The following is a 25,359-nucleotide window of genomic DNA, read 5'->3' on the forward strand; positions in this document are numbered from 1 at the left end:
TACATTTCCACGTGACGATGATGAGCCACTTCAATGGGATATTATTTGTGATGGCCAGGTCGCTTCTGAAAAAGAGCGGTACAGCTCAGTGGGGCCTTACCTGGTAAAATAAATAAAATAGAGTTTCAGTTTCCCTTCACCTGGGCCCTAGGTGGGCGTCTTGACAGCACTGCCCACTGACGTCCCAAGCGCCTTGCGTGATTGTGGCTGTGGTGGCTGTGGTGGCTACGCTGGCACGCGGCCTTTACTCCAGCAGCCCTGTGGAGCAGCGTCGTGACCTATAAGCTACGAAGCCCTTTATCACAGACGGTTTCTGGGCGCATCTGGCGAGGTCACACCAGACCACAGAATGACCCCGGTGACAGTCAGGTAGAGCGGCTACTCCTGCTGCTACTCCTGCTGCTGCTACTCCTGCTGCTACTTCTCCTGCTCCTGCTGCTACTGCTGCTCCTGATGCTGCTGCTAGTCCTGCGGCTACTCCTGCTGCTACTTCTCCTGCTCCTGCTGCTACTCCTGCTGCTGCTACTCCTGCTGCTGCTACTCCTGCTGCTGCTACTCCTGCTGCTGCTACTCCTGCTACTCCTGCTGCTGCTACTCCTGCTGCTGCTCCTGCTGCTGCTACTCCTGCTGCTGCTACTCCTGCTGCTACTCCTGCTGCTGCAGTGGCACAGCGGTGCACCGGATCGGTTCCGGCCCCTTCACCGCCCCCCTCCCCTCCCACCTCGCCCCCCAACCCCCATCGCTCACGCCGCAGGTGCTGTACCGGGCGGTGCCGCATCACGGCGCCAACGCCGCCGCGGGAGACGGCGCGGACGGCCGCTATGACGGCGGGGGCGACGATCGCGAGGAAGAGGGGGAAGCGGGGGGGGAGGAGGAGGAGGAGGAAGATGAGGAGGGAAGAAGAGGAGGGGGAGGAGGAGGAGGAGGAGAAGACGCCTCGGAGGACGCGTGGCTGGCGAAGCTGGTGCCGGGCACGTGGGCGCGCCACACCACGCTCGTGGGGCTGCGCAAGCACACCGTGTACGAGGTGCGCGTGCGTGCCTACACGCGCGCAGGCGACGGCACGCGCACATCCGAGCCCGCGGTGGCGCGCACGCTCGACGACGGTGAGCGCCGATGGGGGGGTGAGGGGGGGGTGAGGGGGGGGGTAAGCGAAGTGGGGGGGGGGGGGTTGAGGAGCTGTAGCTGAAGGGACAGGACACACGCATGGGCGGAGCCATCAATTCACAAGGTAAAGGCTCCCTTGTGAAACGAGCGTTTGAGTACCGGTAAACTACGTGTGGGGTGTCGCCGTGTGGGGTGTCTCCGTGAGGGGTGTCGCCGTGAGGGGTGTCGCCGTGTGGGGGTGTTGCCGTGAGGGGTGTCGCCGTGTGGGGTGTCTCCGTGTGGGGGTGTCTCCGTGAGGGGTGTCGCCGTGAGGGGTGTCGCCGTGAGGGGTGTCGCCGTGAGGGGTGTCGCCGTGTGGGGGTGTCGCCGTGAGGGGTGTCGCCGTGTGGGGGTGTCACCGTGAGGGGTGTCGCCGTGTGGGGTGTCGCCGTGTGGGGGTGTTGCCGTGTGGGGTGTCGCCGTGTGGGGTGTCGCCGTGAGGGGGTGTTGCCGTGAGGGGGTGTTGCCGTGTGGGGTGTCGCCGTGAGGGGGTGTTGCCGTGTGGGGGTGTTGCCGTGTGGGGTGTCGCCGTGTGGTGGGGAGCGGTTAACGCTGCTCTACAAACCTGGCAACCCGGGTTCGATTCCCGCTCACGGCCAACACCACGGCGACGATGATCTGAACCGGTCCTGGGCCTCCCTTAGGTCGACCCAGCCTCAAATTAGTACCTGGTGCGGTGTGTAAACATCGCCACGAGGGAGACAAAGGCGGCCGGGCGTGGTGTTGGCCACCCACCCCCACGCGTGCCGCGCCGGCCTTCATAGGTGGTGGTGATGCTGCTGCTGCTGCTGCTACTCGCGAGAACAGCGCCTGGCCCCGACAGTTGCTGATGTGAGGCTGTACGGGGGACCTTTGTCTTTGTGTGGGGGCAGTGCCGGGACCGCCGGGCCGGGTCCTCTTCCCGGACGTGAACGCGAGCGCGGTGCTCATGGTGTGGCAGCCTCCCGCCGAGCCGAGCGGCGTCATCCTCGGTACGGCCGCCTCCGTGGGGCGCCCTCCCCCCTCCCCCCCACTACACCGCAACTTCACCACAACAGACACGAGAGGCTTTTGATCATCAGCCATGGTCAGTCCACTCCCTGTCCAAGCCGCCCGCCACCGCCTCTTCCTCCTCCTCCTCCACACGACCCTGCGCTGCGGCTTGCGGCGTCTTACGCCCGCGCTGATTCCGTCGCTCCGTCTCCCCCCGGTGGACAAGCGCCGTCCCTCGGCCACTTTCCAGCGTCCACCACCGTGGGGTGGACCGGGAGCGGCCGAGCGCGTCGGCTGTTTTGACCCGCGACGGAGGAAGGACGACCGCGCGGGGACTCGTCTCATCGGCGTCTCCCCTTCCCTGTGCCCCCCCCGCCCCCACGAAGGTTACAAGGTGTCCTACTGGCCCGAGTCGTCGAACCGGCGCGCGGCCATCGTGTCGGAGCTGGGCGCCGCGCCGCGCTCGTTCCGCGCCGCCGACCTCCTCCCCGAGTCGGCCTACCGCTTCCGCGTGCTGGCGCGCACGCGGAGGGGCTACGGAGAGGCCGCGGAGCTCTCCGTCATCGTCACCGCGAGCCGAGGTGAGCGGGGTGGGGGGGGGGGACACGCCACGCACGCGGCCCCCACCGCCAGGCCCGGCGGGTTGCCCCACTGTTCGTGGAGGCGTTGACGATCCGCCGTCGGCCCGCGTCGCGCGCCGACGGCGGTATCCCACGGAATTCTTCTAACGGCGCGAGACGTTTGCGAGCGTCAACCGATGAAGGCCGGCCGCCACAGCAGAGCCACACGCCCCCCCTCCCCCCCCCCCCCCAGGTCGCCCCGACGCTCCCAGCCGCCCCGCGCTGACGCCGCACGCGGCCGTGACGGCGCGCGCCGTGACGCTGAGCTGGGGCGCCGGTGGGGACCACGCGGCGCCGCTCCGACACTTCACCCTCCAGACGCGCGCCACCGGCACGGTGGGCACGGGCGGCACGGGCGGCACGGGGGGCACGGGGGGCACGGGCGGACAGCGCGGGGGGGCGGCGGCGGCGGCTGCGGGCCCCTCCGGCGGCGGGGCACGGGCGCCGGGCAGGGGCTGGAGGACTCACGTGGCGTGGATTCCTCCCAACCTCACCGCCTTCACCGTCACGGGGTGAGCGAGCGTGTGCGTGTGTGAGGAGCGTGCGTGTGTGTGTGGGGAGCGTGCGTGTGCGTGTGTGTGTGGGGAGCGAGTGTGCGTGCGTGCGTGTGTGGTGAATGGGGAGCGGTACCGCTACGAACTCGGGCGGGAATCGAACTCGGGCGACCCGAGTTCGATTCCCGCTCGTCACAGCCACCAACACCCAGTGATCATCTGAACCGCTCCTGGACCTCCCCTAGGTCGACTCAGCCTCAAAATGAGTACCTGGTGCGGTGTGTAAACATCGCCACTGGGGAGACAAAGGCGGCCGGGCGTGGTGCTGGCTACCCACCCCCTCGTGTGCCGTGCCGGCCTTCGTAGGTGCTGCTTGCGAGCAGAACTTGCCCCAACAGTCTGTCAAGGCTGTCGGGGGGGGGGGGGTGGGGGGATCTTTTCGACATGTGTTGAGAGCGTGCGCGCGTGTCCGTGTGCGCTGCGTGCAGGCTCAGGCCGTACACGACGTTCCGTTTCCGCGTCTCTGCCACGAACGACGTCGGCGCGAGTGGCTGGAGCGAGGAGTCGGAGGAGATCGCCACGCTGCAGGCCGGTGAGCGCCCCTCCGCCCTCATCACTCGTTCCATCGTGGCCATGAGCGGGAGTCCAACTCGGCGGTCCGCCGGGTTCGCAGGGCCAAAGCGCTAACAGCTGCCGGTTACTGGACAAGACGCGCGAGGTCTCCGCCGTGCTTGTGCCAGGCTAGGTGCGCTTTGGCTCGGTGTGCTTTTGGGTTCGTCCCGTAACGTCCCTGCCCGCTCCTCGCCTCCCGACCCCCGACCCCAGCGCCGGACAGACCCCCCAGGATCGTGTTGGTGTCGCCGCACAGCACCACGTCCGTGCTGCTCAAGTGGGAGGTAATGGAGCACTGCACCAGATCCACTTGTCTCCAGCCAGCTCCACCCACACATCGGTGGTGCACGCGCAGGCCGCCACACGCGGAGGCGCGGTGGTGCTATTGACGCGCGCGTTTGAGTGGGGTGGCAACGCGACATCTATCGAGGGCTCTTCATTGTTACTTACTCCAAACACCCCCCCACCCCCCCCCTCCGGTGCTGTCGGTTGTACCTTGGGCTCTCCTATTAACCTACCACGAGTGCGTTTAACTGTTTATTTATCATTTTAAATATTCATGCGGTTGATTTTTTTGGTAAATAGACAGAGAGGAGTGGGTGAGCAACGCATTTCCCGACGAGAGCCCCAGAGCTCATTTGCAGCAGACATTTCCCTCCTGCCTCATTAACAGGGCGCCTCGTCTCCGGGCGTCACTCATCCAGCCGCTAACAAAATAAATGAATGATTCCTCATCTCTGCCTCCTCCTCCTTGCTCCTCCGTGCTCGCTGTAAGATTCGTGGCTGTTTTCATATTTATGGTGGCAATTTGCAAGTCGGTTGGGGGGGGGGGGTTGGGGTTTTGTCATTCCCAGAATCCGCGACCATCATCACCTCCTCCACTTTCACCACAAACATCATCACCTCTTCCACTCCCACCAGAACCATCATCACCTCCTCCACTCTCACCACAACCATCATCACCTCCACCACTCTCACCACGACCATCATCACCTCCTCCACGCTCACCACAACCATCATCACCTCCTCCACTCTCACCACAACCATCATCACCTCCACCACTCTCACCACAACCATCATCACCTCCTCCACTCTCACCACAACCATCATCACCTCCACCACTCTCACCACAACCATCATCACCTCCTCCACTCTCACCACAACCATCATCACCTCTCCACTCTCACCACAACCATCATCACCTCCTCCACTCTCACCAGAACCATCATCACCTCCTCCACTCTCACCACAACCATCATCACCTCCTCCACTCTCACCACAACCATCATCACCTCCTCCACGCTCACCACAACCATCATCACCTCCTCCACTCTCACCACAACCATCATCACCTCTCCACTCTCACCACAACCATCATCACCTCCTCCACTCTCACCAGAACCATCATCACCTCCTCCACTGTCACCACAACCATCATCACCTCCTCCACGACCATCATCACCTCCTCCACTGTCACCACAACCATCATCACCTCCTCCATGCTCACCACGATCATCATCATCGCCACCACCACCGCGCTCACCTCCTCCACGCTCACCACGACCATCATCATCGCCACCACCACCGCGCTCACCTCCTCCACCCACCCCCTCCACCACCTCTTTCTCTGAACCCCCCACTCTCACCTCTGTCCGCCCGCCTGCTCCGTGCTGATGATGGCAGGGGAGGGGGGCTAGGGGTGGGGGGATTAGCACCGCGTGTTCTCGGCGCGGATCGTTGGCGTCACGCGTAATTACACGGCTCGTGGGCTCAATAGCGACGTCAATACCGCGCATCAAAGTGGGATTACAAGTTTCCAACGGTAATTATTTGTTGCGACTAATTTATCAGTTTTTTTTTATTTGTGTCTGTTTCGCATGCTCACTCTGATACACACGCACACACGAACACACGCACACACATTGCACGAACATCATCGCACGCGTGCACACTCTCGAACTTTTGTTTGCACACCTGCACGCGCGAACGCGTGTACCTACACGCGTTCGCACACACACACACACGTCTACACACACGTCTACACACACACGTGCACACACACACGTGAATACACACACACGTGCACACACACGTGCACACACACACGTGTACACACACGTGCACACACACACGTGTACACACACACACGTGCACACACACGTGCACACACACGTGTACACACACACGTGTACACACACACACGTGCACACACACGTGTACACACACACGTGTACACACACACGTGCACACACACACACACGTGCACACACACACGTGTACACACACACACGTGTACACACACACGTGTACACACACACGTGTACACACACGTGTACACACACACACGTGTACACACGTGCACACACACACACGTGCACACACACACACGTGCACACACACGTGTACACACACACGTGTACACACACGTGTACACACACACGTGTACACACACGTGTACACACACACACACGTGTACACACACGTGTACACACACGTGTACACACACACGTGTACACACACACGTGCACACACACACACGTGTACACACACACGTATACACACGTGTACACACACACACGTGCACACACACACGTGTACACACACACGTGTACACACACACACGTGTACACACACACACGTGCACAAACGCACGTGTACACACACACGTGTACACACGCGCACTGGCAGCCCCCGGAGGCGGCGTCTCTGAACGGGGTGCTGCTGGGGTACCGGGTGCATTACCGCGAGGTGGCGGACGCGGCCACGCCGGCGGCGCCCAGCGCGCAGCCCTTGCAGCCGGGGGGCCACGGGGGAGGCGCCGGGGGGGGCCACGGAGGAGGCGCGGGGGGGGCGCACGCCCAGAGCGCGCTGGCCATCAACCCCTCGCCTATGCAGGCGCAGCTGCTGTGTGAGGAGGCAGCGCGCTCCTCGCCGCACGCTCACGACACCGCGCTCGCCAGGCGCCACACTCGGCACGCACACACACACACAGGACGCACACACACACAGGATGCACACACACAGGATGCACACACACACACAGGATGCACACACACAGGATGCACACACACACACAGGATGCACACACACAGGACGGACACACACAGGACGCACACACACACACAGGATGCACACACACATACACAGGACGCACACACACACACACACAGGATGCACACACACACACACACAGGATGCACACTACAGGATGCACACACACACACAGGATGCACACACACACACAGGATGCACACACACAGGACGGACACACACAGGACGCACACACACAGGATGCACACACACAGGATGCACACACACACAGGATGCACACACACAGGACGGACACACACAGGATGCACACACAGGATGCACACACACACACACACAGGATGCACACACACACACAGGATGCACACACACACAGGATGCACACACACAGGATGCACACACACACACAGGATGCACACACACAGGATGCACACACACACAGGATGCACACACACAGGACGGACACACACAGGATGCACACACAGGATGCACACACACACACACACAGGATGCACACACACACACAGGATGCACATACACACAGGATGCACACACACAGGATGCACACACACACACAGGATGCACACACACAGGATGCACACACACAGGATGCACACACACACACACAGGATGCACACACACAGGATGCATACACACAGGATGCACACACACAGGATGCACACACACAGGATGCACACACACACAGGATGCACACACACACAGGATGCACACACACACACAGGATGCACACACAAACCTCGGCTATAATCACCAAACACACCACGAAACACTCGCACAAACACTAAGCTACACGGAGTTTAAGATCCCCCCCCCGTATAGCCCGTAACAGACTGCAGGGGCAATTGCTGTCAGCAAGTAACACGACGGGAGTGAGGTAGCCAGCACCACGCCCGGTCGCATTGTGTCTTCCCAATAGCGATGTTGACACATCGCACCAGATACTGATTTGAGGCCGAGTCGACCTACGGGAGGCCCACATACTCTCACAAACTTACACAACGCGCGACAGATCACGCACACGCCCCGATCGCAGTAAGATGGTGATGATGATGATGACGGCGTCTGAGACAAATCCCCGTGCCCTGACCCTCGTCTCTCTCTTTGCTCTCCCCGCAGCAAAGTACGACACGAAGATCCTGAACAACTCCTCCATGCGGCGATACGAGCTCTCTCGTACGTGCCACGCGCACGCCACAGACACGTGCGTCGTCGTCGTCATCATCATCGTCATCCCCCAATTGCTCTCCGCTCTTCACGACTCATCAGACTTCATTAGCGCAAAGAGCTCAGGGTGTTGTGCCTTGGATGGTCATTAAGCGACACGGTCGCGCGCGCGTGTGTGCGCGTGTGTGGTAGAGTAGCTGCGCTATGAACCCGGCGGCCCGAGTTCGATTCCTGCTCACGACCAACACTCAGTGACGATTATCTGAACCGGTCCTGGGCCTCCGCCGAGGTCGACTCAGCCTCAAATGAGTACCCGGTGCGGTGTGTTAACATCGACACTGGGGAGGCAAAGGCGGCCGGGCGTGGTGCTGGCCACCCACCCCCTCGCGTGCCGTAGCCGGCCTTCGTAGGCGCTACTCGCAAACAGCACTTGCCCCAACAGTCTCTTAAGGCTATGCGGGAGGAGGGGGGGAGGGTGGATCTTTGTTGTTTTCGAGGAGCGTGCACGTGTTGCGTGTGTGCTGCCCTGCGTCTCCCGAGGTGCACGCGCGCGCGTGCGAGATGAATGCACTGCGAGCGTGGGCTGTGAGCGGCAGTGCGGAAATGGAACCGGGTTGCCCAAGGCCGTGGGTTTGGCAGAAAAAACTCTTCGTGCTCCTGCTCGCCCCCCCCTCCTCCTCCTCCGTGACTCCCTGCACACCCAGCAGGCATTGTGTTCCTCTTGCCTGCGCCCGTGCTTGATATCAGACTTCAAATGAGCAGCGCTGGGCAGCCGTGTCAGACCAAAGCGAATAAAGCACGAGAAGAATTATGCGCGCGCGTGTGTGGTGTGTGTGGTGTTGCCGTGTTGATTTGTGTGTGTGTGGTGTTGTCGTGTTGATTTGTGTGTGTGTGGTGTTGCCGTGTTGATTTGTGTGTGTGTGGTGTTGCCGTGTTGATTTGTGTGTGTGTGTGTGGTGTTGCCGTGTTGATTTGTGTGTGTGTGGTGTTGCCGTGTTGATTTGTGTGTGTGGTGTTGCCTTTTGTGTGTGTGTGTTGCCGTGTGGATATGCTTGTGTGTGTGTGTTACCGTGTGGATCTGTGTGTGTGTGTGTGGTGTTACCGTGTGGATATGTGTGTGTGTGTGGTGTTACCGTGTGGATCTGTGTGTGTGTGTTACCGTGTGGATCTGTGTGTGTGTTGCCGTGTGGATCTGTGTGTGTGTTGCCGTGTGGATCTGTGTGTGTGGTGTTACCGTGTGGATCTGTGTGTGTGTGTTGCCGTGTGGATCTCTGTGTGTGTTACCGTGTGGATCTGTGTGTTTGTGTTACCGTGTGGATCTGTGTGTGTGTTACCGTGTGGATCTGTGTGTGTGTGTTACCGTGTGGATCTGTGTGTGTTACCGTGTGGATCTGTGTGTGTGTGTGTTGCCGTGTGGATCTGTGTGTGTGTTGCCGTGTGGATCTGTGTGTGTGTTGCCGTGTGGATCTGTGTGTGTGTGTTACCGTGTGGATATGTGTGTGTGTGTGTTACCGTGTGGATCTGTGTGTGTGTGTTACCGTGTGGATCTGTGTGTGTGTTACCGTGTGGATCTGTGTGTTTGTTGCCGTGTGGATCTTTGTGTGTGTGTATATATGGGTGTGTTGGGCAGCGGTAGTGTAGTGGTTAGTGCGTTGCGTTACAAACCCAGCGACTCGAGTTCGATTCCCGCTCACGGCCAACGCCAGTGACGATTATCTGAATCGGTCCCGGGCCTCCTCTAGGTCAACTCAGCCTCAAATGAGTATCTGGTGCGATGTGTAAACATCGCCACTCAGGAAACACAGGCGGCCGGGCGTGGTGCTGGCCACCCACCCCCTCGTGTGTTGTGCAGGCCTTCACAGGTGCTGCTCTCTAACTGCACTTGCCCCAACAGTCCGTTAAGGCTACACGGGGGGAATCTTTGTCTTTGTGCTCACTGTGTGTGTGTGTGCCTCTGCGTGTGCTCAGAACTCACGAAGTTTCGCCGCTACGAGGTGATCGTCAGCGCCTACAACGCCGCGGGGGAAGGACCCCCCACGGCCCCCCTCCAGGTGTACGTGGGGGAAGCAGGTAACCCCCACCGCACCTCATTAAACACACACACACACAGATGACGGCCCTCCGTATAGCCTACACATACCGTTTGGGCAAGTGCACCGATTAAGGCTGGCACGATGCATGAGGTGTTGGTGTAGCCAGCTCCACGCCCGGCCGTCTTTGTCTCCCCAAAGCCGACGTTTGCGCACGCCACCGGTTGCTCATTTGCGTCTGAGTCGATCGTGTGGCCGCCCGGGTGGTTCGGCTCTTCGTCACCGAATGTTGAGCAGGGATCGAACTCGCGCCCACGGGGTGCGTTGCGTACACGTGCGCTGACAAAGACACAATCCTGCAGCCTTGACGGACTGTTGGGGCAAGTGCTGTTCGTGAGCACCTGCAGAGGTTAGCACGGGTGGGTGGCCAGCGCCACATCCGGCGATGTTTGCACATTGCGCCAGGTACAGCGCTTATTTGAGGCCGAGTCGACCTAGGGGAAGTCCAGGACCGGTTCAGAGAATCGTCACTGGTGTGTTGGCCGTGAACGAGAATCGAACTCGGGTCACCGGGTTCGTAGCGCAGCACACTAACAGCTACACCACTGCTCCCCACACTAACAAATACAAACCAAGACAAAGATCCCCCGTATAGCATGCACACACTTTGCCCATGTGCGTAACTGACCGATTGTTTTAACGTTTCACGATTTTCCTTTTCCCGGTTGGGCCACACAAGTGCCCTCGGCGCCCCCCCAGAACTTAGTGGTACGGCCCACGAGCTCCACTCAGCTGGAGGTGACGTGGGACCCCCCTCCTGCTGGAGCGCACAATGGAATCATCCAGGGGTACAAGGTGAGTGGCTGACCTTGACCTCCCGCGGTCAGGGTTTCACTTGTGTTTTGCTTAGCCAGGGGAGAGCTAGAAAGTGACCTGGATCACGAAATTGATCAATGCAATCGCGCCACGGAAGGAAATCTTAAACAGTGCACGGTCACAATGTTCAATAAATGAAATCAACAACACAAGTTGGATTCTCGGACACCAAACTTTTAAAATCCATCCGTGGTCAAATGAAGTTACGGAAACATGAGCATAGATCGCTGGCCATTATTGCACGAGTATGCAAGTTGGCATGTTGATGTTAGAGAGGCCACGTCGAGTCGATGGGGGTGGTAGAGTGCGTGCCACCATCACTTGCGTCTACGTGTGTGAGCGCGCGATTCGCTGAGCTTGTGAGTGGTGGTGAGTGCGTGTTTGCGCGTGTGTGTGTCTGTGTGTGTCTGATGCGATGGGGCGTGCGCGTGCGCCTTCGTAGGCGCGCCGTGCCGGAATTCACAATTCGCTCGCTAACGGCATTTGCCCCGACAACCTGTTGAAGATCACACGCGGTGGCTTGGAGGTGGAGGTGGTGGTGGTGGGGAGGGGGAATGTTTGACTGTGTACCTCTGCGGGCCTCCTGTGTAGGTGTACTACAGCGACGCGGGGCGGCGCGAGGCCGGCGGCGCCGCCGTGCAGGAGAGCGCCCGAACGCTCTTCCTCCCCGAGACGAGTGTGCGCTTGCGCAACCTCACGGGCTACACGGCCTACGCTGTGGCCGTGTGCGCCTACAACTCGGCCGGCGAGGGGCCCCGCACGGGGCCCGTCACGGCCCGCACGCTCGCCGCTGGTGAGCCCCAAACTCGCCCCGGTGCCGCTCGCTCGCTCGCTCGCACGCTCGCTCGTGCGGGCTGTCGGGGCCAGTGTTGTCAGCGAGCAGCACCGATGAAGGCTGTAAACGACGCGCGCCTCTGAAGGGGTGGTTGTGGTCTGAGCCACGACCGGCCGGACGCCTTTGTCTCCCCACCCACCACCCTCCAATGCTGATGCTTACACACTCGCACCAGGTGCACTGACCACCGTGCCACCGTTCCCCACACCCACGCAAGAACGCACGCACTCATCCGTCACTCGTGCACCCACCCACACCCTCACCGCACACGCCTCTCCTCCGCCCCTAAGCGGGGTTGAGCCTGGTTTAGTGCGTGGATGGGAGACCTGCACCTGCACCAGGGCTTGCCAGGTGCTGTAGGCGCGCGGTGTTCAGGCGGTGGCGGTGGTGAGCGTCATCCCCTTGTACGGAGCAGCGTGGTGCCTGGGTGTTCTTCGGGGGCTCTGCGGTTGCCTCCCACGCGAAGCTGAACTCTCATTAATCGCGCAATTCATGGCCAGACGAGCAGATTTAGCGGTGGCCCCACTGAATACGAGTGTCGGGCCTCGGTGAGGCATTTCTGGGTAAATGATTTCCATTAGCTGTTAACAGGGCCCGGAGCAACGGGTACAGCGGAGATAACAGGCTGAGTGATATTGAAGCCGGCAACCTGAGTCGGATTGATTGATTTAGTGCAAGGATCTCAGCATCCCAAAGCGCATTGCTTTGCATCTCAATCATTCAATTTCCCCATTATAATTGCCTCTTCCCCTCTAGTGGTGGGAGTTGTGGTGGTGGTGCTCGCCTGTGCGGCACGTGGCCTGCAATCCAGCACTGTGGAGGCAACTAGGGTTGGTGGATCGCCACGTGAATGTTGTCGCGACGCTCCCTTTGTGTGGGGAGTCGAGGAGGAGCCGGACCCTGGCCGCTGTCGGGAGAAGGAAGTTCGGAAAAATAAAAACAAATGTGGCCTTCCACATGCTCTGTCTGCATGGGATAGAGCGTTTCCCTCTCGCACGCGTGGGGTTTTCTCCAGGTGTTCCGGTTTACACCCAAACGTGAGCACTCATTCATTGTGCTGATAACACGTTAACATATTTGTAGGACCGCGAAGCTTGGGCAATTGTTGGTCGCGCAGGCCGCCCAGCGCGTGGCTGCCGCTACTGCTGCTGCCTCACCGCCTCTGAGTGGTCCTCTCTCTCTCTACGAGAGAGTGAGGAGCGGAGTGCTACAAGTTGACATTGGCATATTGGAAAAAATGCCCTCGTCATCAGGCAGTGGAGCGGCTGTCCACGTAAGAAGCGCGGCACAGCGCTTTCTCTCCTCGCCTCACCCCCTGCGCGCGCCGCCCGTTCCGTGCTTGCCCGCCCCCCTCCTCCCCCGTGCCCACGGAGGGGGTCCCGTCCCCCGTGGGGCCCGTGCCGTCACGCCGAATGAAATCGCGAATCGCCGACGCCGGCCCCGCTAAGCGCTTGGCGGCGGTCGGCCCTGCGGCGCTCGTGAAATGTTTAAGCTGCCCGAGGGCACCACCGCTGGGGGCGAGGGCGGTTTCACCCCCCCACGCCCCCCCCACGCCCCCCCACGCCCCCCCACGCCCCCCCCCCCCCTCGTCGTGCTCGCATCCACGGCGAGCACGACCCGGTCCTCACTGACTCAAGGTTCCTGGTGAGCCAGTGACTGGTTCCTGGTGAGCCAGTGACTGGTTCCTGGTGAGCCAGTGACTGGTTCCTGGTGAGCCAGTGACTGGTTCCTGGTGAGCCAGTGACTGGTTCCTGGTGAGCCAGTGACTGGTTCCTGGTGAGCCAGTGACTGGTTCCTGGTGAGCCAGTGACTGGTTCCTGGTGAGCCAGTGACTGGTTCCTGGTGAGCCAGTGACTGGTTCCTGGTGAGCCAGTGACTGGTTCCTGGTGAGCCAGTGACTGGTTCCTGATGAGCCAGTGACTGGTCCCCGGTGAGCCAGTGACTGGTCCCCGGTGAGCCAGTGACTGGTTCCTGGTGAGCCAGTGACTGGTTCCTGGTGAGCCAGTGACTGGTTCCTGGTGAACCAGTGACTGGTTCCTGGTGAGCCAGTGACTGGTTCCTGGTGAGCCAGTGACTGGTTCCTAATGAGCCAGTGACTGGTCCCCGGTGAGCCAGTGACTGGTTCCTGATGAGCCAGTGACTGGTTCCTGATGAGCCAGTGACTGGTCCCCGGTGAGCCAGTGACTGGTCCCCGGTGAGCCAGTGACTGGTTCCTGATGAGCCAGTGACTGGTTCCTGATGAGCCAGTGACTGGTCCCCGGTGAGCCAGTGACTGGTTCCTGGTGAGCCAGTGACTGGTTCCTGGTGAGCCAGTGACTGGTTCCTGGTGAGCCAGTGACTGGTTCCTGGTGAGCCAGTGACTGGTTCCTGGTGACTTAATGACCATGCACCTGGGGACTCAAGGTCCCTGGTTCCTATAGACTGGTCGTGTGACCCCCCCTCTGCGCGGTCCTAGTGCAGTGCGCCGACCCCCCCCCCCCATGTGCCACGCGCACGCCGTGCACAAGGCGGGGCCCTCCACCCCCCCGACAGCGAGTTGAGGGGGGGGGGGGCGTTGCATTTTGTATTTCCCTGCGAGCGACGCCAGGGGCCGTGTTCCGTTCTCAGCGTGAGCTGTGCCAAACTCGGCCAGCCAGTGATGGGCGCACTCACACCCTGCAGCACACACTCACACCCTGCAGCACACACTCACACCCTGCAGCACACACTCACACCATGTAGCACACACTCACACCATGTAGCACCCACTCACAACCTGCAGCACACACTCACACCATGTAGCACACACTCACACCATGTAGCACACACTCACACCCTGCAGCACACACACCATGTAGCACACACTCACACCATGTAGCACACACTCACACCCTGCAGCACACACTCACACCCTGCAGCACACACTCACACCCTGCAGCACACACTCACACCCTGCAGCACACACTCACACCATGTAGCACACACACCATGTAGCACACACTCACACCATGTAGCACACACTCACACCATGTAGCACACACTCACACCATGTAGCACACACTCACACCCTGCAGCACACACTCACACCATGTAGCTCACACTCACACCATGTAGCACACACTCACACCATGTAGCACACACACCATGTAGCACACACTCACACCATGTAGCACACACTCACACCATGTAGCACACACTCACACCATGTAGCACACACTCACCCCATGTAGCACACACTCACACCATGTAGCACACACTCACACCCTGCAGCACACACACCCTGCAGCACACACTCAAACCATGTAGCACACACACCATGTAGCACACACTCACACCATGTAGCACACACTCACACCATGTAGCACACACTCACACCATGTAGCACACACTCACACCCTGTAGCACACACTCACACCATGTAGCACACACTCACACCCTACAACACACATGCACATATTCTGCACCCCACATACAACCTTGTGCAATGTGTATGAAACATCAGTATTGGGGAGACAAAGGCGGCCGGGCGTGGTGTTGCAATGCCGGCCATCTGTAGGTGCTACGCGCTCCACGGAGGATCCTTGTCTTGGTGTGCTGGAGGGAAGGAGGTGTTGTGAACATTTAACATGCATGCGCCAAGTGCGCGGATTCGAGTGTTGCCAGCGGCTGAGAGTTGCGCGTGCGTGCGTGTGCGTACGCGTGCGTGTGCGTGCGTGCGTGCGTGCGTGTGCGTGCGTTTGCGTACATGCGTGCGTGCGTGTGCGTGCGTGTGCGTGCGTGCGTGCGCGCGCGTGCGTGCGTGCGTTCGCGTGCGTGCGTGCGCGTGCGTGCCCGCCTCCTTGGCGTTGCTTCCACGTCCTGCGCGCCCTGCCCGGGTCGCGCTGCGTGGCCTTGCGGCTCTCAGCAAGGTCTCTTTAATGAGCGAGCGGGCGCGGTGCGGAACACGAGATAATGCCCCCCCCCCAATCCCCCCCAAACTCCCCTCCCCCAAACTCCCCTCCCCCCACCTCCCCTCCTCCCTCCCCGCCAGCACCGGTTGGCAGATCAGATGGCGATCGTCATGCTGTGCCGATGATGATGATGATGGTGGTGTTGTTGTTGTTGCACGTGGACAGGAGTCGTCCAACGGAGACGGCTCTGTGGGTGCGCAGGGTAGCGCGGTGCAGCACGCTGACCTCTCACACACTCACACTCACCCAATGATACACGTACACTCACACCCAACTCGCGCGCGCACTCACACGCACACACACACTCACGCACACACACACTCACGCACACACACACTCACGCACACACACACTCACGCACACACACACTCACGCACACACACACTCACGCACGCACACTCGCACGCACACACACACTCACGCACACACACACTCACGCACACACACACTCACGCACACACACACTCACGCACACACACACTCACGCACGCACACTCACACATACTCACACACACTCACGCACGCACACACTCACGCACACACGCACGCATGCACACACACACTCACGCACGCACACACTCACGCACACACTCACGCACACACACTCACACACACACTCACGCACACACACACTCACACACTCACACACACTCACGCACACACTCACGCACACACACACTCACACACACACACACTCACGCACACACACACTCACACACACACACACTCACGCACACACACACTCACCACACACACACTCCACACACACACTCACGCACACACTCACACACACTCACACACTCACACACACTCACACACACACTCACGCACACACTCACGCACGCACAGCCCCCTCCGCGCCCTCGTTCCTCAGGTTCTCGGACGTGACCTCGACGTCGCTGAACGTGACCTGGGGGCCTCCCGCGCAGCCCAACGGGGTTCTGTCCGGGTACCGCCTCGTCTACAAACCCTCGCTGCCCGTGCACGGTGGGCAGCCCCCCACCCCTCAACACCCCCTCCACCCCAACCCCCCTCCCCCCAACCCCCCCCTCCCCCCCAACCCCCCTCCCCTCCAACCCCCCTCCCCCCCCAACCCCCCTCCCCCAATCCTTCTCTACCCCCAACCCCCCTCCCCCCCAACCCCCCTCCCCTCCAACCCCCCTCCCCCCCAACCCTTCACTATCCCCCACCCCCCTCCCCCAATCCTTCTCTACCCCCAACCCCATTCCCCCCCGAACCCCCCTCCCCCCCAAACCCCCCTCCCCCCAAACCCCACAATACTTCTCCCCCCCAACCCCCCTCCTGGTGGTGTGCACGGGTGAGGAGTGTGGTGGCGGTGGTGATTAGGTCGTGTTGGTCTGCACGAGTGAGGGGTGTGGTGAGTGCGTGGTGGTGGTGGTGGTGGGGGTGGTGGTGGTGGTGGTGTGCACAGGTGAGGAATGTGGTGAGTGTGGTGGTGGTGGTGTGCACAGGTGAGGAATGTGGTGAGTGTGGTGGTGGTGGTGGTGGTGGTGGTGTGCACGGGTGAGGAATGTGGTGAGTGTGGTGGTGGTGGTGTGCACGGGTGAGGAATGTGGTGAGTGTGGTGGTGTGCACGGGTGAGGAATGTAGTGAGTGTGGTGGTGGTGGTGGTGTGCACAGGTGAGGAATGTGGTGAGTGTGGTGGTGGTGGTGGTGTGCACGGGTGAGAAGTGTGGTGAGTGTGGTGGTGGTGGTGTGCACAGGTGAGGAATGTGGTGAGTGTGGTGGTGGTGGTGGTTGTCGCGATCGCGCGGGTGAGCGTTCGCGGTGAGCGTGCGGTGGCCGGCGGTGGTGAGCGCGTGTGTGTGTTGCGGTGCCGCGCAGGGGTGAGTAAAATCGTGAGTGTGGAGGTGAGGGCCGACGCTCCGCGCTGGCTCCGCGTCAAGGACCTGGCCCCCGCGCTGCCCTTCCAGTTCCGTGTGCGCGCGCGAACCTTCGCGTTCGGGCCCGAGCTCGAGGCCAACGTGAGCACGGCGCCGGCACACGGTGGGTGTACACGCACACTCACGTGTACTCACACTCACACGTGTGCTCACACTCACACACTCACGTGTACTCACACTCACACGTGTACTCACACTCACACGTGTACTTACACTCACACATTCACGTGTACTCACACTCACGTGTACTCACACTCACACGTGTACTCACACACTCACATGTACTCACACTCACGTGTACTCACACACACACATTCACGTATACTCACACTCACGTGTACTCACACTCACACGTGTACTCACACTCACACACTCACGTGTACTCACACTCACACATGTACTCACACTCACACACTCACGTGTACTCACACGTGTACTCACACTCACACACTCACGTGTACTCACACTCACACGTGTACTCACACTCACACACTCACGTGTACTCACACACACTCACGTGTACTCACACACACACACTCACGTGTACTCACACTCACACACACACTCACCTCTACTCACACTCACGTGTACTCACACTCGTGTACTCACACTCTCACGCGTACTGGCGTGTACGCAAGTGTAATAACCGGTACACTCACTCACCTCTACTCACACTCACAGAGGCGGCCGGGCGTGGTGCCGGCCACCATACCCCCCCCCCGCACCCCGCCGTGCACCGTGCCGACCTTCACAGAGGTTGCTGCTACTGGCTTACAGCACTTGCCCCGACAGTCTATCAAAGGCTACACCGGGGGGGGGTGGGGTCTTTGTCTTTGCAGGCGCCCCCGGGCCCCCGGGCTCCCCCGTGGTGTACCAGTACGGCCACGAGGTCCACCTGCAGTGGAGTCACGGCGACCCGGGCCTGGCCCCCGTCACCGGCTACCTGGTGGAGGCCCGACCCTCGGGTACGTACGGAGCAGGAGGAGGAGGAGCAGGAGGAGGAGGAGAGGCTTTGCGGAGGCCCCAGTGTGGTTCGAGGCCAGGGCGGTCCTCCACGTCTGTCGTGGTAATAGTCGCTGTCCGTCCGCCACGGCGGAGGTGTATCGGGAATTTCAACGGGACCGACATCTCAGCTTCGTTGACCCTGGTCAAGGCCTACGATACCATCAAGAGCCCACGGCTTTGCGTTCTTCGTGCTTTGGGGGGGGGGCGGGGGGGGGGGAGGTCCCTTGCCCTCTGCTCGTGATCAATACGGACCTTCATGATGATGGGCAGGCCCGGTTGCGAGCTGCGTGGCTGGGAGTCGGAACCATCCCCTGTTCACGTTGGGGTGCGACAGGGACGTCCCTCGGCTCGTGTACTTGTTAACATACGACTTGACCGTGTAGTTCGATACAAATTTCCATGGCTGTACCGGAGGAATATATCCATCTGGTGCAGGTACAATGCGAGGCTGATCGATGCCCGTGTGCGGTCAAGGGATGGCTCCCTATTTTACTCCCCTCCGTGCGCTCTCTCCGCTCCAGTAACCATGGCTTTCTGTTGAATCGCCCGAGCAACTCTGCTTGGTGGAAGGTCACTCTCACTTCTCTGCTGCCCCCACTGCCTGGAGCTCCCTTCCACACCCCCCCCCCCATCGCCCCCCGCCACAACCAACACGGCCCAACGGCAGCGCTAGATTCGCCGCTTGTAACAGAGCTTCACGGTTCGAATCGGGCGGCCGGCCCCGAGTCATTACTGCCGGCTCAGTCACCGTGGCAATTCCACGACAGCAGGCGCCGTCTTGCTTCGCCTTGGCAGTGGAGACGTTAAAGACCCCCGTGGCGTCATTCGCAAGAGTCGACCATCATCTGCCCCGGGCGCGACAGTCCACGTCTTTGTTTTACTCGTTGGAATCTACACGGAGCAATCGCCCCCACCCCCACCCCGAACCTACCGCAAACGAAAACTTGGCAGGACCCTCCTCAAACAAATTGTCACGAGACTCGGCGAATCTTTTATGGATCAACAGGCGAAGTCGTCGGTTTAACACGTAGTAGGCTTTCGTGGCCAATAGTATCCACAATAGTGGGGTGTTTTTTTGTGTAAGATTGCGTAAATTTACACGACCTAACCCAAAAGACCTCTTATTAAGCGAAGTAGAAGTAGTAATAACTAATGATGATAATAATAATAACAGCCGTGCTGTGGAATCAGTTGCCCCAGTTTAAGGCCAGGTCCCAGAGGCCTTTCCTCTTCGCCCTGCTAGTGACCGACTGCCTCTCTCCCACGCGACCTAACCCCAAAAACAACGTGATTATGCATCGGTCGCGAAAGTCTACGACGTGTTATACTGCCAAACTCTCTCTCTCTCTCTCTGTACCAGTGGTTCTTCCTCTTCTTACCCTGGGGTGCACGCACCCACTGGGGCTGCGAGCCGCCCTTTCTGGGGGGGGGGGGTGCGAGACGTGGCCAGGTTTTTTTTTTTGTCGAAGGTTAAAACCGTCGAAAACACAAATTAAGGAAGGGGCACGTAAGTCACAACTAAACTTCGTTCCATCAAACCCCTGTGTATGTATCAACATCATGACATTGTTTTTTTAACGACCGGGAACCCAAGGGGTGTTGTGCAAGGCTGCAGCAAAAAGTTAAGAAGCTCCGGCACCTGTGCAACAAGCGAGTCCGCCGTGTCCCCGTACGGACGCCGGGCCGAGAAGCAGCGCTCCCCCTTTCTTCACGCGCCCCGTAAATCTAACGCCACCCCTCTCCCTTGTGCGTGCCGGCTGCCGGGCCTCAGACGACGGCCTGTGGGACGTCCTGGCCAAGGACATCCCCCGCGAGGCGACGTCGCACTCACTGCGCCCCGGTTTGCTCCGCCGGGGCCTCACGTACACCTTCCGCATGTCGGCCGTGAACCGCTACGGATCGGGGGCGCCGGGGCCTCCCTCGCAGCCCCTCACCAGTGAGCGCAGCCTCCCACCAGCAGCAGCACCAGCAGCACCACCAGCAGCACCACCAGCAGCAGCACCAGCAGCACCACCACCAGCAGCACCACCACCATCATAAACCAGCAGCACCACCAGCAGCACCAGCACCAGCAGCACCACCAGCACCATAACCACCACCACCAGCACCACCAGCAGCAGCACCACCAGCAGCACCACCACCACCGCACCACCAGCAGCACCAGCACCACCACCAGCACCACCACCAGCAGCACCACCAGCAGCACCACCAGCAGCACCACCACCACCAGCACCACCACCAGCAGCACCAGCACCAGCAGCACCACCAGCACCACCACCAGCAGCACCACCAGCAGCACCAGCACCACCACCAGAACCAGCAGCACCACCACCAGCAGCACCACCAGCAGTACCACCAGCACCACCACCACCAGCTGCACCACCACCAGTACCAGCAGCACCACCAGCAGCAACACCACCACCAGCACCACCACCAGCAGCAGCACTACCAGCAGTCCCACCACCAGCAGCAGCACCACCAGCACCACCACCAGCGGCACTACCACCACCAGCACTGACGTCATGATCGTCGTCATTATCGCGATCATCGTCATGTCCCGTGGTCATCATCGTCGTTGACGTCACCCGTCAAGAATCACCGATCGCTTCACCATCACCGTCACCGATCACGAATCCACAGCCTCACCCGCGCTTAAAACCACACAGGGTGACGAGAGACCATCTGCTGTACCCCCACCCCCTGCCACCCCCCCCGCCACCCCCCCCCCCCCCTGCCACCCCCCTCCCCTGCCACCTCCAGCGCACCTGGAGGCGGCGTTCTACGACGAGTGGTGGTTCCTGGTGGTGGTGGCGCTCAGCGGCCTCCTCCTCATCCTCCTCCTCGTCTTTGTCCTCGTCGTGCGTGGCCAGCGCCAGCGGCATAAGCGCAGGGCGCACTCCGGTGACGCACGCCAGCTCCGCATCGCCGCCAACATCATCATCACCGTTAACATCATCATCATCATCGCCGCCAACACCATCATCACCGTTAACATCATCATCATCATCACCGTTAACATCATCATCACCGTTAACATCATCATCACCGTTAACATCATCATCATCACCGTTAACAACATCATCACCGTTAACATCATCCACGTCACCGTTAACATCATCATCACCGTTAACATCATCATCATCACCGTTAACATCATCATCACCGTTAACATCATCATCACCGTTAACATCATCATCATCATCGCCGCCAACACCATCATCACCGTTAACATCATCATCATCACCGTTAACATCATCATCACCGTTAACATCATCACCGTTAACATCATCATCATCATCACCGTTACATCATCCACGTCACCGTTAACATCATCGACATCATCATCATCGTCGTAAACGTCATCGTCGTCGACATCGTCGTCCAACATTGTCCACATCGTTAACATCTTCGTAAACCCATACACATGACCGTTAACATAATAGTCAACTTCATCATCATCGTTAACATCATTGTCGTCAACATCATCCACATCATCGTTAACATCATCCACATCATCGTCAACATCATCATCGTGAACATCATCGTCATCATCCACAATGTCGCCATCACCATCATCACTATCCCCATGCCCCTCGTGACCCCGTGACCCCAGGAGCGGTGGTGAAGGGCGGCACGCTGGGGAATCAGGAGATGGTGAGCCTGGACGAGCGCTTCGCTGCGAGCCTGGAGCTCAGCGAGCGGCGCCTTCCCGTCAAGAACACGTTCTGCCACCCCAACGGAGCGCCCTCCAGGTGACCCGACCACAGCCGAACACTCACCCGCACACTCACACACTCACCCGCACACTCACCTGTACACTCACCTGTACACTCACCCGCACACTCACACAATCACCGGTACACTCACCTGTACACTCACCCATACACTCACCCGCACACTCACACGCTCACCAGTACACTCACCTGTACGCTCACCCGCATACTCACACACTCACCCGCACACTCACCTGTACACTCACCCGCACACTCACACAATCACCGGTGCACTCACCTGTACACTCACCCATACACTCACCCGCACACTCACACACTCACCAGTACACTCACCCGTACACTCACCCGCACACTCACCCGCACACTCACCGGTACACTCACCTGTACACTCACCCATACACTCACCCGCACACTCACACACTCACCAGTACACTCATCCGTACACTCACGCACTGGGTAAGTGGGTGGGTGGACTGTTACGTTGCAATTATGGCTTTATTTTTTGGTGATTTCGAAAACGTTTTTTTGGTTTGGACATGTTTGTTTTGTTGTAGTACGAAGGTAGACTGACGGCCTTAATCTAAGTTTTCTTGTGGTGGTTGTTGTTGTTGTTTGACTTGCATCCCACTGGGATTTTTTGCACACAGCGTTGGTGTACGGTGCTTTTTTCAGGAATATTTTGCTGTTTTTTTTTCATGGATTTTCTGTTTGCACAGTCACACATAGTCACTTTAAGATGTTTTTCTTGTTCGTGTTTTTGTTTTTTTGTTTGTTGTGGTTGCACCCGATTCAAGAGCCGAATGTCTCACAGGGCTATACCAAAATAAACAAACTGAAACTGAGTGAGTGTGCCGTGTGGGTGAGTGAGCGTGCTATGTGGGTGAGTGAGATTGCGCTGGGTGAGTTCGCTAAGTGCCGGCTGCACCCTCCCGACCCCACCACCACCCACCCAGGTCCCCGTCGGACCGCAGCCCCACGTCGCTGGGCGTGGCGGAGGACGAGACGCCCGCGCAGTACGCGGAGTTTGGCAAAAGCGACTCCCTCCTGTCGAGCCCCAGCCTCAAGCACAAGCTGTCTGACATCCCCGAGTCGCCGGTGAGGTCTGCTCGGCAGCGCCCGCGTGTGGCACACACACCCTGCTCGCGCACCCCGCCAGGCAGCCAAGGGGCTCGGAGTGCTAAGCCGGCAGAACCCGGACCCTGGGTTCTAATTCGGGGCTTCCAAGCCACCGCCTGTGATTGAACTGCCCTCTCGAGCGAGTGCGATGCTCGCAGCCGCTTCATGATAGGCTCCCACGGAGGGCCGTAGACTCGCACAGAGACCCATAGACTCGCACTGTCAACCACGGACTCACAGGCAGTTATAGACTCACATAGAGACCCAGAGATGTGTGGTTTTTTTTTAATGAGCCTGCGGGTGGCGGTGGAGGCGGGAAGGGAAAATCGGCGTCTTTGGCGCGGAATCAGCCGCCCGGGCCACCGTCGCCATCTGCTGTTCCCCACGCTCGCTCGCTCGCCACGCGAAACGGAGCGAGCACCACGTGGGAGGAGACGCGGCTGCCGCTGTCTTCGCTGCTAGCCGGGGCCCCCGTCGGCCTGTGTGCGAGTGTCTGCGCTTCGCGCACACACACACACGCGTCGCTCTGCGCCTGACGCCAGACGGGTCCCATCCCCGGGGTTGTGCCGTGACTGAGACAGCTGAGCTGGTGGTGTGCGACGTCTCGTTGGCACTCGTGTAGCTGTGAGCTGGGAGCAACCGCCAAACTTTGATGATCTTTTTTGGGGGGGGGCAAATAATTCGGTGGTGCTGCTTCTGCGACTGCTGCTGCGTTGGCAGTGGTGCAAATTCACAATTTACAACAACTCAATACATCCATCAATAGCACTGTGTGTGATAGTGAATTTTTTTAATATTTTAAGCAGGAAATTCGTTTTCAAATTTCGTTTTTTTTTTCTCGGGGGGGGGGGGGGACCCACGGAACCCCCTGGATGATTTGTTCCCCCCCAATGTTGACTCCATGTCTACGGCCTTGACTCTGCCTCAATTGAGTACCCGGGTGCGATGTGTAAACAAAACAAAAAACCTCCCGTGGGAGACAAAGGCGGCCGGGCGTTGTGCTGGCCACCCACCCCCTCGTGTGCAGTGCCGGCCTTCGTATGCGCTCGCTAACAGCACTTGCCCCAACAGTTCTATTGATAGCCCGTACGGGGGATCATTGCCTTTATATGCCCCCCCCCCCCCCTCTAGACAGGAGAACGGCTCAGGTGATGGCTTACGCGATAATCCTGGCAAACGGGTGCGAGCTGGGAGCGCTCGCCTCGCACTGTTAGTGCCGTGGGTTTCTTTTTTTTTCCTCTGCAGGAGGACAATTTGCACGAGCGGATGTCGAGGTGCGGATTGGCGATCACGGGCGGGCGACAGATGGCGCAGCGCGCGCACAGGCAGACCGTGACACACGGGGAGATTTAATAAGAGCAACGCAATTTATTTATTTTTATTCGTTTTTCTTCAGAACACCTCCTCTCATTAAAGCGGCCTCCCAAAATTGTGTCATTTGTAGCAACAAAAAAAAAGCTACTAATAATCAGCTGTACCCTAAGCGCACCTGTGTGAGCATAAGGCGCGTGCGTACGTGAGCGTGCGGGTCCGTGCAGGAATGTACGCGCGAGTGTCGATTTGTGTGTGTACGGACGTGTGCGGATGTGTATGCGTGTGCGCGCGCGTGCACGAGTGCGCGCGGTCTCTGTGTGCACGAGCAATTACAAGTGGCGAATAATTGCACCGGTCGTGGGCCTCTTCTACGTCGGCTCAGACTTTAAAAAAAAAAACGAGTACCTGGTGAGGTGTGTAAAAACATCGCTACCGGGGGAGACAAAGGCTGCCGGGCGCGGTGGCGGCCACCCAGCCCCCTCGCGTGCCGTGCCGACCTTCGCAGGCTCTCACTGACAGCACTTGCCCCTACGGCAGTC

The 25,359-nt window shown here is 59.5% G+C and overlaps 1 protein-coding gene across 1 annotated transcript in view; it reads left to right on the forward strand.

The window, feature by feature from the left end:
* The window catches only part of LOC116951358 (protein sidekick-2-like), a 303,157-nt gene that overhangs the window by 272,996 nt on the left and 4,802 nt on the right, over nt 1-25,359 (forward strand). The window contains exons 26-43 of the mRNA XM_076073639.1: nt 755-1,106; nt 2,019-2,117; nt 2,505-2,699; nt 2,932-3,250; nt 3,721-3,824; nt 4,058-4,128; nt 6,533-6,752; nt 8,030-8,086; nt 10,046-10,147; nt 10,847-10,962; nt 11,575-11,776; nt 16,597-16,734; nt 17,593-17,754; nt 18,491-18,616; nt 20,428-20,592; nt 21,417-21,557; nt 22,270-22,408; nt 23,344-23,485. Coding sequence (XP_075929754.1) covers nt 755-1,106; nt 2,019-2,117; nt 2,505-2,699; nt 2,932-3,250; nt 3,721-3,824; nt 4,058-4,128; nt 6,533-6,752; nt 8,030-8,086; nt 10,046-10,147; nt 10,847-10,962; nt 11,575-11,776; nt 16,597-16,734; nt 17,593-17,754; nt 18,491-18,616; nt 20,428-20,592; nt 21,417-21,557; nt 22,270-22,408; nt 23,344-23,485 — 2,850 coding nt within the window. The remainder of the gene's footprint in view (nt 1-754; nt 1,107-2,018; nt 2,118-2,504; nt 2,700-2,931; nt 3,251-3,720; nt 3,825-4,057; nt 4,129-6,532; nt 6,753-8,029; nt 8,087-10,045; nt 10,148-10,846; nt 10,963-11,574; nt 11,777-16,596; nt 16,735-17,592; nt 17,755-18,490; nt 18,617-20,427; nt 20,593-21,416; nt 21,558-22,269; nt 22,409-23,343; nt 23,486-25,359) is intronic.

Source organism: Petromyzon marinus, chromosome 43, assembly GCF_048934315.1.
Source record: "Petromyzon marinus isolate PM22_M1 ecotype Great Lakes invasive population chromosome 43, UKy_Petmar_22M1.pri1.0, whole genome shotgun sequence".
Classification (NCBI taxonomy): Eukaryota; Metazoa; Chordata; class Hyperoartia; order Petromyzontiformes; family Petromyzontidae; genus Petromyzon; species Petromyzon marinus.